The 15498-nt window shown below is 30.3% G+C and overlaps 2 protein-coding genes across 2 annotated transcripts; both read left to right on the top strand.

Annotated features, from left to right (window-relative positions):
• Positions 1 to 387: 387 nt before the first annotated feature.
• LOC148199816 (WUSCHEL-related homeobox 1-like) lies at positions 388 to 2735 on the top strand. The gene is made up of 4 exons (XM_088114080.1): positions 388 to 677; positions 762 to 1058; positions 1224 to 1300; positions 2150 to 2735. The coding sequence occupies exons 1-4, from the start codon at positions 488 to 490 to the stop codon at positions 2669 to 2671; spliced, it is 1086 nt and encodes a 361-aa protein (XP_087970206.1). The 5' UTR covers positions 388 to 487; the 3' UTR covers positions 2672 to 2735.
• Positions 2736 to 12792: 10057 nt separating this feature from the next.
• Positions 12793 to 13835, top strand: LOC148199815 (thaumatin-like protein). The gene is made up of 2 exons (XM_088111441.1): positions 12793 to 12899; positions 13098 to 13835. The coding sequence occupies exons 1-2, from the start codon at positions 12842 to 12844 to the stop codon at positions 13751 to 13753; spliced, it is 714 nt and encodes a 237-aa protein (XP_087967567.1). The 5' UTR covers positions 12793 to 12841; the 3' UTR covers positions 13754 to 13835.
• Positions 13836 to 15498: the final 1663 nt, after the last annotated feature.

Here is a 15498-nt window from a genome sequence, read left to right as displayed (position 1 = left end):
AACAACGTTTTCTGCTTTATTACCATCCATATATACTATATGCATCAACTTTCTCTACTTTTCATTTCAAGTAGCTACGACTTACCATTTTTCTGTCTTCTCTTCATCACAAAAACCTCCTTGCATGCTACCTCTACACATTCTCACTTCATTTTCTTTGTTTTTGCTTTTTTCAACTTCAACACTATTCTACTATGCTCCATCGTTTCAATTCCCATTGCCAAGTGACAAGGGGTGATGGAGACAGATAAATAAATCTATTTAAAGCACTCCCACTTTATACAGATATAACACACCCCTTTCATTGTTTTAGCATATATTCTCTTTCATTACTTCTAATCTTGTATGTATATAAGCTCATAAAGCTATGGTACCTAGTAGCTTCATTCTGTGCTATTTATAACCTTTTTCTACCATCACCCTTGTGACCACTCAAAAGGGAGAGACCAAAAACCCTAGCCTTTTTGCTCTCATTGCCTCTACCAGAATGTGGATGGTTGGTGACAACGAAGGTGGTGACTTCAGTATGGTTGATCATTCTTTCAATGGAAGGAAACTCAGGCCCCTCATGCCAAGGCCAATGATTTCTTCTAACACTGCACCACCAACAACCACTCTTAGCTTAACTCACCACCATGGCAATGATTTCCCTTCACAATATGATTATCACCATCTTGGTATTTATATAACTTCTCTCTTTCCCCAGTTTCTGTTAATATGCATTTGTTGTTTTGCCTTTTCCAATGCGTTGTTTTCGTTAGCCTCAGTGACAGAACAAAACAAGAGAGAGCAGTTCAATGGTGCAGCACCTGTTGTGGTGAGCTCCAGGTGGAATCCAACCCGAGAGCAACTGAGAGCCCTTGAAGAGTTGTATAGAAGAGGAACAAGGACACCGTCTGCTGAGCAAATCCAACATATCACTTCACAGCTTAGAAGGTTTGGTAACATCGAAGGCAAGAATGTGTTCTATTGGTTTCAGAATCACAAAGCCAGGGAAAGGCAAAAACGTCGCCGCCAAATGGAATCAGAGGCTGAAACTCCTGAGAAGAAAGAGTCAGGTAACTTAGCATGACACCCTCATGCCATTCGCAATCAATCCATAATCATTTAGTCATAATTAGTTTGTTACAGATCGGTATTATGTGTGTAGATTTTCTTTTTCTTTTTCTTGTTCTGATTGTTGCTCATGTCATGTGTTGTTTTGTTTTTCCCTTTGTCCACAGCTGCAAGTAGGGCAGTTTTTGAAGTTAAACAGACCAAGAATTGGACACCCTCAACAAACTGCAGTACTGTTGCAGAGGTCTAATAATATTCCATGTCTAATATCCTGATTCTGCTATATATATATATATATATATATATATATATATATATATATATATTTATATATATGTGTGTAGATTTGTCTTGTTCATGGACTAATTTATAGTATCTATCTACCTTACCTTAGCCTTTTTGTTTGTTTGTTTTTTAACTTGGGATTTGCTTAATGGTAAAAAGTTTATAATCATATCCATTAAGTGGTGATTATTAGCATATGATTACTAGAGATGAAGTTGATGTTGGAAATATGTATATTATGGAAAGATCTGCACTAGGTATAGGGAAAGGACCCAACAAAAGCTTCGTTTGTTGGGAAATGAAAAGGGCCTAAAAGCTGAATTCCTTCCCTTCTGTCGGCTCTGCTGTTATGCAATTTAGCTTTGCTTTTCGGTGTTGTGCTCATTCATGTCATTTAGGTCAGTAGTTTTAAGGGCATCCCGATATAATATTCTATCCGACTGACCAACTTTTGTGATGGAAAAGACAACCTTAGCCCTACTTTTATTTGACTTCTCTTTTAGACCATGCATGCACCCTTTAATTGAATGAATATAAATTTGAATCACAATAATTGTTTATGATAAAGTTCATATCAAAAACCGTGCAGAATTCACTTTAACATTATCTACGTATATATAAACTTCTATTGGTTGTGTTGTGTATATTAACAAGTATATTTTTCTAGGAACTTGGAGTGCTCAATTAAAATATGTGCTAGCCAATACCTTTTTCTCCTTTTCGTTTTCTGGTTTTGATTTTGGACATAGAGATAGATACTGTGGTTTTCAATTTGATGCGTTTGCATGGCTGCAATTCAAATCCACAGGAATCTGTTTCAACACAGAGGACTGCAAAAGCAGTGGCCGTAGAGAGTAGAACAGTTGGATGGTTCCAATTCGAGGAAGGGGAATTACAAGAAAGAAGAAACCTTTTGGAGAGGAATGCCACGTGGCATGTGATGCAGTTACCTTGTCCTTCTCCTGCTGCAGCTGTCACAGACCTCATAAACAGCCCTCCTAACACCTCTTCAGCTATTAGTATGGCTACTACAACAACTACAGTAACAACAACAAAAATGGACCCTAACCTCATAAAGACACATGATCTCAGCTTTTTCATTTCACCCCAGAGGGAAAACAGTGTTATATACTTAAGCAGTAGCAGTAGTACTAGCGAAGATGATAACTGTGTGGAGTCTCAAACCCTTCAGTTTTTCCCATTAAGGAGTGGTGGTGATGTTAGCAGTGACAACATGAGGGATAAAGAGACAGAGATATCAGCTTCAGCAATGAATTGCAATAACTTGACCCCAAGCCAGTTTTTTGAGTTCCTTCCTATGAAGGAGTAATATCAGAGACACATATGCTATGTTTGTAAAATGATGGGAATGTGTTTTGATGTTGTTGTTTTGTTGAAAAATGGCACTGCTTTTATTGTTAGGTGTTAGATGATGTTATGTTTCAAGGAATTGGTGCTGTAATATGACACTGACTTTGAATGAAGGTAATGCATTTTACCTTAAACTGCATTTGGACTATGTTGGTTGAATCAAAACTTAGTATTTGATTTTAAGACATGAAAATGGGAATAAGATGTGACAGAACAATTATGATTTTTCTTCTTTTCTTGCATTAATTTAATTCTGGTGGAGTAAGTAAACTTTATAGTGCGTTTACGACAAATTAAGAAATCACATCAATGAAAGAGAGTGAAAATCTTGTATTCAATTCAAAGTTATTTGCGTTTGATAATGGCTGTTCAAACAAAGACATGAATATATGCAATATCAAGTGAGAACCCTTTTCATAAACTTGTTTCAAGAGCTATCTAAAAATTTAAACTGGTTTTACAGTTTTTGTTTGAAAAAATCTGTTTTATTGTTTCTGTAGACAAGTTCTATGAACAAAGAAAGAATCATTTTAAACGTGTTTTTAGATTCTTGTGTATTTGTACAGTGAAAGTAGAAAAAATGAAAGCAAAACTAATTGTACAGGGTCATAGGTTGCAGTATAACAAAGAATCCTCAACAAAAATTACCAGGGACCACAATATATCATTACACAAAGTGAAAGGTATTAGGTCTGTAACTGTGATTGAAAAAGAACACATGATGTTTCTCTAAGTACATATTATGACATCTATATCAGCTATAACGAAACAAAATGCATGATAATATAAACTCATAAAGATTATGTTGAAGGAGACCAATGGATGGAAAAACAGTAGAGAAATATAATTTCTGCATATATTTTAGATCATATTACATTTATTGAATAGATTAAAAAATAAATTTTAAACTCAATTTCACACTCATTGAGATTTAGACTTACATATACATAAACGATTGATACAACAGTAATCCAAGTTGAAAAATAAATCAGATAAACATCCAATTTTGTTAGAATAAATTTTACATCATACTTTTAATATTATATTAAAAAATAAACTTTAAATTTAATTTAATTTTGTTATACTTTAAAATCATTTAATGTGAGATTTACCCAATGAAAATAATTATATATGTAACATTGGTTATCTAATTTAAGTATCTTTAGAAAATGATCACGGGTGAATAACGAGCATGCAATTCAAGGTTTTGTGAAAATGATTGATCTCATATATTGATGGCTTCCTCTTCCTCACTTAACTATTAATCCGTACAAGTTCAGTTCCTGGTCCTTTCTCACAGCATCCATTGATTCCATATATATATATATATATATATATATATATATATATATATATATATATATATATATATTCATACATAACCAGTGCAGTGTAGCAGGAACTGATAGCTTTTAAAGGTAACTGAACTGAACAAAGCAAAACAATGAGCAAGAGAATCACGTTCTGCTTTTGGAAACTTAGGGCAAAAAGTTTTTCACTTTTTTACTTGCCACCAAGGCTCATGAGAAGAATACATCTTCAAACTTGAATCCTGCATCCTTTTGCAGAAAAAAAAATTATTATGTCTACTGGCAAACTAAAACTATGCTAGAGAAACTAAAATGAGAAAAAGAAATGTGTGTATATATTTTATAGTTTTCTATATGTTATTATACTGTTTGTTTTTCCTTTTAATGAATCAAAACATTTTTTTATGTCTGGAAATTTAGGATTCACTGAATTTTGAAGATTACAATTTCTAAGAATGTTGAATTTTGCTTCACTGAAAAAATATTATTGAAAATATACTTTTTTTAAAATCAAATAGTTATTTGATTCTTTGGTAAGAAAATTGGCAAAAAAACATTTAAAAACGCAATTTTCTGTTGATGTTATTTTTTGAAATGTACACCAAACATTATATATATATATATATTTACAAATTTAAATTTATGAGAAATTATAAATAAATTCTAACAAGCACCAGGTATAATATGAAGCTTGTAAGTTTTTGGAGACACGGTTGAGCATTATTACATAAAATGCATGAGTTTTTCTTATATATTCTTTTAAGATTATACGAGCAGACAGGTAATACCATTCTAAGTCATTCATCAGACAAATTTTATAAGACTAATTTTAAAAAAATAAGTTTTAATGGATAAAAGAATAAAAAAAGTATATGTATATTGTTTATTAGAATTTGTATCTTTTTAAGCTTTTATGTTTTCTAAAGGTATTTATTTTTCAAATATATTTATGTCTCTTGGAAGGTAGTAATTAGATCAATAGTCTAATTTTATTAGATATAGAGTAAGTATTTAATTTCTTACTATTGATTTAACATTTTTATTTCTTTAAATTTATTGTAAAGAGATATTTGTTGTATAGAATTAAAACATTGAGATATAGCAACATAGTTTGTGTTTTTGGAAATAGACAATAGGTATTGGGGTAAGGAGAGTAAATCAAGATTCGTTTAGTGGATTAATGTTAGATTAATTAAATATGTGAAATTTATAGCTAGTTTGAGATATAGTTGTTGTTAAATAAATATATAGTCACTCAAATAACAATGTGATTGCTTAAACTTTAATGAGTGTTTGATGTTTCTATAACTTATTGGATTATATAACAAGCCTTCTTGCTTATTGCTTAATTATGTGATGTTTGACCAACAAGAAAGGGTGGTGGTTGTTTAAGCGAATATTGGACGTAAGGGACAAGTTGAACCAATTTTCACACCTCTGAATTGTCAGTCAATCAATGTAAAGTTACTTAAGTGATGAAGATTTCTTCTATTTGAAAAGGTGGTGTCACTCGAACGGTATACATTTGATTATATTGCCAAGGCAACAAGAGAGAAAGTGTCAGTATAATTTTAGCCATAGATTTGGGTGTATCATTTGACAGCTAGTCCAATTTTATATTGATATCAATGTACTATCTAGTCTTGTTTTAAGAATATACAACTATAGATATCCAATATAATTGATTTGTTAGCTAAAAGAGGAAATTCCAAAATATCACTACTTTGAAAGACATACATCTCATTAATCATTGTTTGTTGTCACTCTGGTGAGATAAAGTTTCACCTGAACACTTAGACATAAGAATAAAAGATAATAAAGACAAACAAGTATAGTGTATGGAGAAAAGTCTATGATAATTGAGGTTTGTATAGTGGGGTAGGCAAATTATTTTCAAACGCGAACAAATCTGATATGGAGGTGGTTTATCGTGTATAGACTTCACTATACTATTATTTGCAAAATTGGATTACTGAAATATCAATACGGCATGAATGATATTGAATTACTTAAAGTGATGTAGGAGAAACATCCTGAGTTATGACAAAGTCATATGGTGTTGATGAAGAAAAATGAAAATGGTGGGAAGGTGAGTACATGCATCTTCATTCAAATGAAAAGTTGTATAATATGAAACAAACTCAAAGAAAGATACATCAACAAACATAAAATACCTATAAAGATTAAAAGATAGACATTGATACCCTTTTTTAGAGCAATGATATCCTACAAAGACACATTTGAATGACTAGGGATAATGTTTATCTTGACCAAGTGTGAGGTTATGTACAAAGTATGTAGAGCCAAAAAGGAAAGATAATTGTATTGTTAGTGGAAAACGACAAGTGCATTAATTGTGATAAGTGCACTCATTGCACATAGCAAGTAATAAATATTTTTCTCTCCATAAGGACTTGTGCAACACATGACAACTTTCACAACACAACTCAAATAAACAACAAATCTCACAAAAACACCGAATTTTCTTTTTTATTTTTATCGAACAGTTGGTGTGCAAGAGGAAATTTAACATAAGATATTTACAATTGTTAAGACTAGATTTCATCAACTTCATTCTCATGGATACACAATCATCTCAATTTCATATTCAAGTCAAAATCAACTCACAAGATTACTCAAATATTATTTCTAGACCTTGAGCCTATGATAACTCATTAAAGTCCAATCCCTTGAATCATAAGCAACCATGCATTAAGTTCAAGAGTCTTAAAGAATGAATCATATTCTATCCCTAGATAGAAGCTCTATTAGGAAAATAATTTCAATTCTAGGTTCAAAAGACATTTTCTAATACCTCAAGAACCAAGTGTCAAACTATGATTGGCCAAACCAAACTAAGCATTAAGCATAAAAATCAAATATTAACATTTAAGTGAAAAAACATATCCATACATAACAAAATACAAAAGATTCAATTTATTACATATAATCATAACAACAAGGTTAGCTCTTCATGGTGGAAAACTTAGGCTTTACAAATAACATAAATAAGGAAGAAATTTGAACCAAAAAGAAGAGAAAGCCCTTTTCCAAAAAACTAAGCAGTTACTCTAAGCTTCATTTGCGCTCCCTATTCGCATCCACATCTCTCATTCATAAATTCTCTCCCTCATCAACCACAAAAGTGGGAAAACACATAAATGAAAATTGAAACCCCAAAGGGAAATGGGAGACCTTCCCAACAACCTAAATAGTCTCCAAGGACCTCTCATGGTCGCTCAAAGTGGAGAGAAAGTGTGGAAGGAAGAGAATTCTCCAAAACCTCTAGTAAAATATGAATAAATACTCAATTTTTACATGTAAATGATACCACCGCTCAACACTGCTAAGCATTATCAGTAAAAATGCAAACTAGTTTCCACCGCTCAGTGCAATTTCTTTCATATTAACTAGCACTCAACGCCACTTTCCACCACTCATTTCCATTTTCTACATCTCAGTGCAAGTTCTTTAGTCTTAACTGGTGCTCAGTGCCCTTTTTCCACAGCTCAACTATGCCTGTGCAAAGGCTGGTGTCGCTAAACCCTAGACAGTTTGACAATATTCTGTAATTGAAGCATTATGCGTGATCCTAGTGATGCCCAATGCAGGTATTTGCTTTAAATTGATCTTTTCTTATCATGTTCCATTGAGCTTTTGCGTGTTTTGCTCCACCAGAATTGATTCTTATTAATTTATTTCACATACTTAAACAAAGAGGTAAAACAAGCATAAAAAAAACTAAAACAAAAAATAATACAAGACACACTAAACTTGAGGATAAAATCTAGGAAATTTTTTATTTATTCATGATAATAGACACACAAAAATAGGTAAAAATTGACATCATAACTAAGTAATGAAACAACATGTTGTAAGAACATTCCCCAAAAATGGAAAGGAAGATGAAGTGAAGAAGAAATGCAAGTAGTTTCAATAAAATGTTTGTTTTTGCCTTCAACCACTTTGTTTTGTTGACGAGGATGAGAACTTAAAGTTTAACGAAGGATACCATACTATTTCATGAATTGCTAAAATTGATTAGACAAATATTATGATAAACACTTATTGATAAATCAAATCGTGTTTTCATTTCATTAAAAAATGTTTAAAATATAAAAAAACATTTATGATAAGATCTTTATTAACTAAATCTAAATATATCTCAAAATATTTAAAACCAATAAGAGTAACAATACTAAAAAAGCCTCAAATATCAAAGTAAACTAAAAAAAAGAGATAATTTATTAAGAATATTAGGTAAATAGTATTAAATATGTTTTCCTAATTGACATGACTCATAATTCAAAGTAGACAAATATTTTAAAATTGACACCATCTACAATTTCGTTAAAATGAGATATGTCATAATTGAGCATGAATCATCATTGAATAGATCCTTCATGCACATACTTATACTTGTGGTAATGTATAAAGATAGTAAAGGTTACGTGACTCATAATGTCAATTGTCGGATCTAATATTTGGTACAAAATATTATTTTTATTGAAAGTGAGGGTAATATCATCGGATATGTCAATCTGAGTAACAAGTAATAAATTAAAAGAGCATTTATGGTCATAAAGAATTGAATCAACAATAAGAGATGGAATGGATTGGCTAATACCAATGTTGCAAGCATGTGTTTGTGAACCATTGATAACAACTATAAAAGAAAAATTGAAAGCTTTAGTGAAGAGAGAAAGAATAAAATAATTACCAAATATATGTGACTAATTGCACCACAGGTAATAACTTTAGTCAATAATACAGGGACCAAGAAGATAAATATATAAATGATCAACATGTAACTAAAGTAATAATATTAATTGATTGGTGTGTCACACACCATTTGATAAAGCCTCCAAGTATCGCAAGAGATGGATCAATCACTAATATAGGAACACTAAGTAACTCAATAGTATCAATATAATAGTTGGTTCCATATGTTTTCTCAATATTAGCAATATGGTTAAAAAATAGGAAAAAAAATCTACTATGAAGGTTGATGATGTGTTAAGAGACATTTTTTTCCTTAAGAGTTAAAGGATAGGGAATCTTTAGAAAGGATATCAAAACAATGAGATTTGGGAAAAAGTGCACCAAAAAATAAATCATTTTTGACATAATAAGTCTATATAGTTTAAAACAAAAAATAAAAAATAAAAAAAGAGAAACAAATATCTTTAAAACAATCTCTAAGAACAAGGTTTGGAAGGTTTACCAAGTCTATGAAGGTTTTTGGCTATAAAGAAAGTAACTCTGATCACACATTATTTTTGAAGAGAGGAAAGAAAAAAATTAAAGTTTTGATTTTATATGTAGATGACATAATTGTTACAAGAAATGAACAAGATGAGATTTCTAGTTTACAACAATATCTTCTGAATTTAAGATGATGCAAAACCCTCAAATATTTTTTGGGTATTGAAGTAGCTAGAACAAAACATGATATTTTCCTAGGCCAAAGAAAATCTACTATTGACTTACTATCAGAAACTGAGTTTCTTGGGAGTAAACTAATTGACACCAATTGAACAAAATCATAAACTCTTTCATTGTTCAAATTCAGCAAGCATAGACAGAGGGAGATACCAAAGGCTAGGAAATATAATTTATTTGTCCCATACATGTTCAGATATTACCTATGCAGTGAGTGTTGTTAGTCAATTTATGCATGACCCACGAAAACTTCATATGGATGTTGTTGAGAGGATTTTGAGATTTGAAGTCTGCTCCTGTAAAAAGAATTTTGTTCTCAAATCATGGAAACTTAAAGGTAGAAGGGTACACTGATGCAGATTAGGCAGGTTCAAAAGATGATAGAAGATCTACCTCTAAATACTTTACTTTTGTATACAGCTGTCTAAACGGGTCACTCACTCCGGCTCACCACGAGTTGGTCACTTAATGAGCCAACCCAACCCGACTCATTTATTAGCGAGTTAGAAAAATTCGAACCCGGCCCGACCAACCATGGGTTGGTGGGTAAACGGGTTAGCTCACTGACTCACTTAACTAGAATATTTTTAAATAAAAAAATTTACAAACTTTCTATAATTCAAATCTAAACAAATTTCACTCCCAAATTTCACTCTAACATGGGTGTTTAATTAATTTTGAAAATAAGGAATTTAAATATTTTTTTCAAGCAAAAAAAAATATATTTTTATAAAATTAAAATTAAATTTTAATAAAATAAAATTAGGTAGGTGGATTGGTGGGCCAACCCGGCCCACCACGGGTTCAACCCGCATGAGCCGGGTTTAAATGAGCCGGATTGAAATCCAACCCGCATAAAAAAAATACAATTTTTTCAAAACCAATCCGGCTTGAACCCGTGGTGGGTTGGGTTGGCCTGCAGGTTGTGACCCATTTTGATAGCTCTACTTTTGTAGGAGGAGATCTTGTAACTTGGAGGAGTAACAACAGTCTGCAGTAGCAAGATCTAATGCTGAAGCAGAATTTAGAAGCATGACACTAGGTAGGTGTATGTGAACTTTTGTGGATTAAAAATGTGCTATTAGAATTGGGCTTTAAACCAAATAAAGCTATGAATTTGTACTATGACAATACGTCGGCTATAACAATTGCTCAGAATCCTATGCAAGATGTTAGAACAAAGTATGTGGAGATTGATAGACATTTCATCAAAGAGAAGCATGAAGTTAGAATAATTTATTTTTCTTCTATAAGATCATAATTGGAGTTGACTAGTGTTTTCATCAAAAAAGATTGTTTAATAAATTTGTATTCAAATTAAAAATGTTAAAATATAACAAATATTCTATTAAATATCAAGTAATCAAATATTGTATTGACTATAATTTTGACATTATTATATTATATGCAAATTGTATTCTTTTTAACATATGAGGAATTGAGACCCTTTTATATATATATATATATATATATATATATATATATATATATATATATATATATATATATATATATATATATATTACTTTACTGTCTAAAATAATAAATAAAAATTATTCTTTAAATCTTTTTATAAAACAAAAGTATTGATATTTAATTTTTTTTTCTCTTTTTTAATATTAAATAGCAGTAAATGTTAACATTCATTTGACTTTTAATAAATATAAGGGTTCAGTTAAAGAAAGTTAAACCCATAATCTTTCACAGTATCTTTCCTAACATTTATTATTAAGTCATTCTCCTTGATAGTTTTTTCTTATTGTACAATTTTCTTCCTCTTACAATTCAATATCTAATCTTAAGTTTAAATAAACCAAGTCATAAACATTTAAACTTTAATTTGAAAAGATTGTAATACAATTCTATTATTTGATTTTAAATTAATAAAATTCAAATTAGCTTTGTTTTACACAACATAAATAATATGTTATTGCAATTATTTAAATTGTGATAAGATTTTTTTTAAAAAAAATATTATGTTTAAATATTCAATAGAAATAAATATAAACATTATTTTTAAAATAAGTACAATAATTAGTTACTATTTTAACTTGTCCAGTGGAGATTAAACCCGCAATCTCTCACATTTTTCTTTTTACCTTTTATCATTGCATCACCCTATATATTTTTATTCTTTTTTTTTTGTTGTATAATTTTCTTCCTCTTACAACTCAATATCTAATTTTAATTAAAAAAACAAATTATAAGCATCATCTAAACTTTAATTTACAAAATATGGATTTAAAATAGAGTAATACAATTCAATTATTTGATTTTAAATCAATCAAATTCAAATTAGTTTTTCTAATAAAATATAAATTATGTTATTTCAATTCAACTTTTAGATGGCTCTTAATTTCAAGTTAATTTAATTTTAATTATTTGGATTGTGATAAGATTTTTTTTAAAAAAATAATATATTTAAATATTTTTTATTTTTCTTTATTTAAATATTAAATTGCAATAAACTCTTTTAATTTATAATTTATACAGTGCGAGAGTTAAATCCATAATCTCTCAATATATGCTTCTTTCAAACTTTTATGACTAAGTCACTTTCCATACTAATTTTTTTGTTATATTATATTTAAATATTAAATAGCAATAAATGTAAACATTCATTTGACATTTAATAAATACATTTGTTCACTTACTATTTTTCATTTAATTTTTAATTAATACTTTTTTTCAGTTACTATTTTAATTTCTATAGTAAGAACATTGAACACACTCTTGAAACCTCTTTTATAATCTTTATCACTAAACCATCCTCTTTTATAATCTTTATCACTAAACCACCCTCCATATTATTATTTTTTTTGTTATTATACAATTTTATTCCTCTTACAACTCAATATCTAATTATCTTTCTTAAATGTACAATGAATTTTTATAAAATTACACCTACGACTAATTGAAGATAAAATGTACATTTATTAAATGTACAGTTAATATTTGTAATTAAATTTTTTATATTAATTGTATATATGATAATTTTTTAATATGTAATTAATTGTATAATTAATATAAAAAATAGTGTGCTCTATAATAGGAAATATAGTCATGAAATAGCAATGGACTTTTTTTCATTCATGATTTTTCAGTGTCAAATTGTTTACTATAGTCATGATTTTTCACACCTGTTATTTCAAAGGGGTGATCATAAAGAAAAAAAACAAACAAACATTTAATAATTTAATATATTAATATTTTAATATTTTAATTTAAACTGTTGATATACATTTATTAAAATTATCTTTCATTCTCATCAGTTTTGATTTTTTTTTCTTTTTTTTTATATATAACCAAAGCAACAAATTTATTCTTCACCCAAAGAAGAGTTAGCAAAGACAAAACAATCACATTAACTCTTCATTATGTTGAGATCCTTCTTCACTGTTTTCTTAGCCCTCTTTCTTCTCTTTCAAATTTCAGGTATTTTCTTTTTAATATTTTTCATTACAGATTCAAACACACACAAAAGTTTTCACAATTTTCATTATTTTCCTCACACACTCATCCAATGAAAATAGTATACTTTCAATAAAAAAATATTTTTACTACTTTATTATTTATTTATTATTATACTAACATTGTAACTGAACTTACAATCTTGTCTCTTGCTTTTAACAGTGCCCAAGCCTTGGGCTTCAGCAGGGATAACAATAGCCAACAATTGTTCCTATCCAGTCTGGCCAGGAATTCAGTCCAGTCCAAAATACCCTGTCGTGGCCCGCGGGGGCTTTTTCCTCCCTCCTAACACGGAGCAGTGGGTTGATTTTCCCGCGATCTGGTCAGGCAGTATTTGGGGCCGCTTGGGCTGTAATTTTGATGTCGCGGGCCGTGGCAAATGTGTCACCGGAGACTGTGGCAACGGCCTCTACTGCAACGGGCTCAGCGGTGCTCCGCCAGCCACCATTGTCAGTCTTGCTATACAAGATGATCAACAATACTACAATGTGAGTTTTGTGAACGGCTATAACGTCCCCATCACCATAAAATCATTCACAGGCCCAGATGATTCTAAGTGTGGGATTGTGGGCTGTACCAAAGACCTCAACACTGTGTGCCCTGCTGCCCTGCAGGTGCGTTCAACGGACCATAAGAGTGTAGTCGCGTGCAAGAGTCCATGTGGAAATGCAAAGACATGTGGGCCCAACCAATATTCTAAAATCTTCAAGAAATATTGTCCTAAAGCTTATACCTATACCTTTGATAAAACCCCTTCTAGTGTTGTTCCTTGTGCCAATGTTGGTTATGTGGTCACTTTCTGTCCTAAAAAAAAATGAAAGTGAACCTTGTTATTAACATATAAGTCATTTTAGACACAATGAGTTTAGAAATTCAGAAAAAAATAAGGAAAAAAAATTACAAAAACAATTCTCCAAGATCTATAAAAAAGACTTAAAAAAATATAAATATCATATTAAACTATAAAGAAAAGAGAACATTAAAATTAAATTATGTGTTTTTCATATGAAATAAGTACTTTATTTATATTTAAAAAATTAATATAATAAATAAAATAAATTTAATATCTCTAATAACAAAAATATAATATTTAAAGAAAAATGAATAAGAAAAATGAAGTTGACAACAAAATTCTCAATCATCGTATCTATAAATAAGACCAATATAATTTAAAAAAAATTAAAAATATCATACTAAACTGGAACTATATTTGTTTCACCACACGAACTTGCAATGAAACATGACAAATGAAAAAAAGAGTTGAAAGCACAAAAAAACAAGGGCGAAAGAAAATGAAAAACAATGTACATTTATACTTTTCTTTTCTTTCTACCCATAAAAGAGAGATCTAAAAAAACTAAAATATAATTTATTATATATATATATATATAATAATAATCTATTTTAATTTAAAGTTTACTAATTTTGATTTAACTTAATATAATTATGTAACATTTCAATTTAGTATTATAAAACTATTAAAATAAAACATATATAGACGAGAACTTACAAGGAATTTGAGACTACTAGAAGAAGAGATTTTATCTTTGACGAACCAAAGACTATTTCTTATTATTTTTCTCTCTCAGTTAAACGTTGAATCTCCTTAAAGATGTCATCCCTAAGCTCACACCATTTAGGTGATCATCCCAAAAGAAAAAAACATACACAAAGAGAGACAACACAAATGCAAGGGTAAGCTAAGCTAGTGGATAAACAATTCATCTTAATCAAAGAAAATTTCATCATACATTATATTATATTACATCTACAAGATAAACATTCATCATAAACATGTCACAGACTTAGGCTTACACAAACACCAATAACATCTGAGTCAACTATATAAGGGATCGACACCACTCTTTACCCAAAACGTTAAGGCAATGGGTTAATGGTTCTTTCACCTTTATATATTGCTCTACTTTCTCCTTTATATGCAATGTGGGACTTGAACTCACACTTGAATTCTCAACAATCTCCTCCTTCAAGGGTGAGTCCCTTCTACATAGGTACACTCCCCTTCCAGCGGAAGCATTCCCAACCAACCACAACCACGAGTAGCTCTTTCCAACCACCGTTCATCTTAACGGAACTCGCTTACCTGAATACCCTTTGCCAAGAAGACTTTCGGTATAGGGATCATTATACTCGTCTAAGCCGATCACCGAAACAAACATACGACTTTGATACCACTGTTGGGTCTATCAAGGAGAAGGTTTCCTGTGGGTTACACAAACACCAATAACATCTGAGCCATCTATATAAGAGATCGACACCACTATTTATCCAAAACCTTAAGGCAATGGGTTAATGGGTCTTTCACCTTTATACATTGCTCTACTTTCTCATTTATATGCAATGTGGGACTTGGACTCACACTTGGATTCCCAACAATCTCTCCATCAATCTCCTGCTACTCTCTACCACATAACAATCCATCTCTACTTGAGATTGAGGTTATTGAGAGCTTCAGGATAAACCCCGAATTAACTTCATACATTGATACAACAACAACAATACATGGTACCACCATGTAACCCCTCCACGAGGATTATGGAAT

This window comes from Vigna umbellata, chromosome 4 (genome assembly GCF_029865625.1).
Source record: "Vigna umbellata cultivar VRB3 chromosome 4, Vumbellata_1.0, whole genome shotgun sequence".
In the NCBI taxonomy this organism is placed as follows: Eukaryota; Viridiplantae; Streptophyta; class Magnoliopsida; order Fabales; family Fabaceae; genus Vigna; species Vigna umbellata.
This window is presented reverse-complemented; position numbering and strand designations above follow the sequence as displayed.

Excerpts from the sequence above, each read along its gene's own strand:
- LOC148199816 (XM_088114080.1), top strand. The coding sequence starts at position 488 with ATGTGGATGGTTGGTGACAACGAAGGTGGTGACTTCAGTATGGTTGAT. Across the intron at positions 1,059-1,223 it reads TCCTGAGAAGAAAGAGTCAG|CTGCAAGTAGGGCAGTTTTT; the intron begins GTAACTTAGCAT and ends CTTTGTCCACAG. Across the intron at positions 1,301-2,149 it reads ACTGCAGTACTGTTGCAGAG|GAATCTGTTTCAACACAGAG; the intron begins GTCTAATAATAT and ends TCAAATCCACAG.
- LOC148199815 (XM_088111441.1), top strand. The coding sequence starts at position 12,842 with ATGTTGAGATCCTTCTTCACTGTTTTCTTAGCCCTCTTTCTTCTCTTT. Across the intron at positions 12,900-13,097 it reads TCTTCTCTTTCAAATTTCAG|TGCCCAAGCCTTGGGCTTCA; the intron begins GTATTTTCTTTT and ends TGCTTTTAACAG.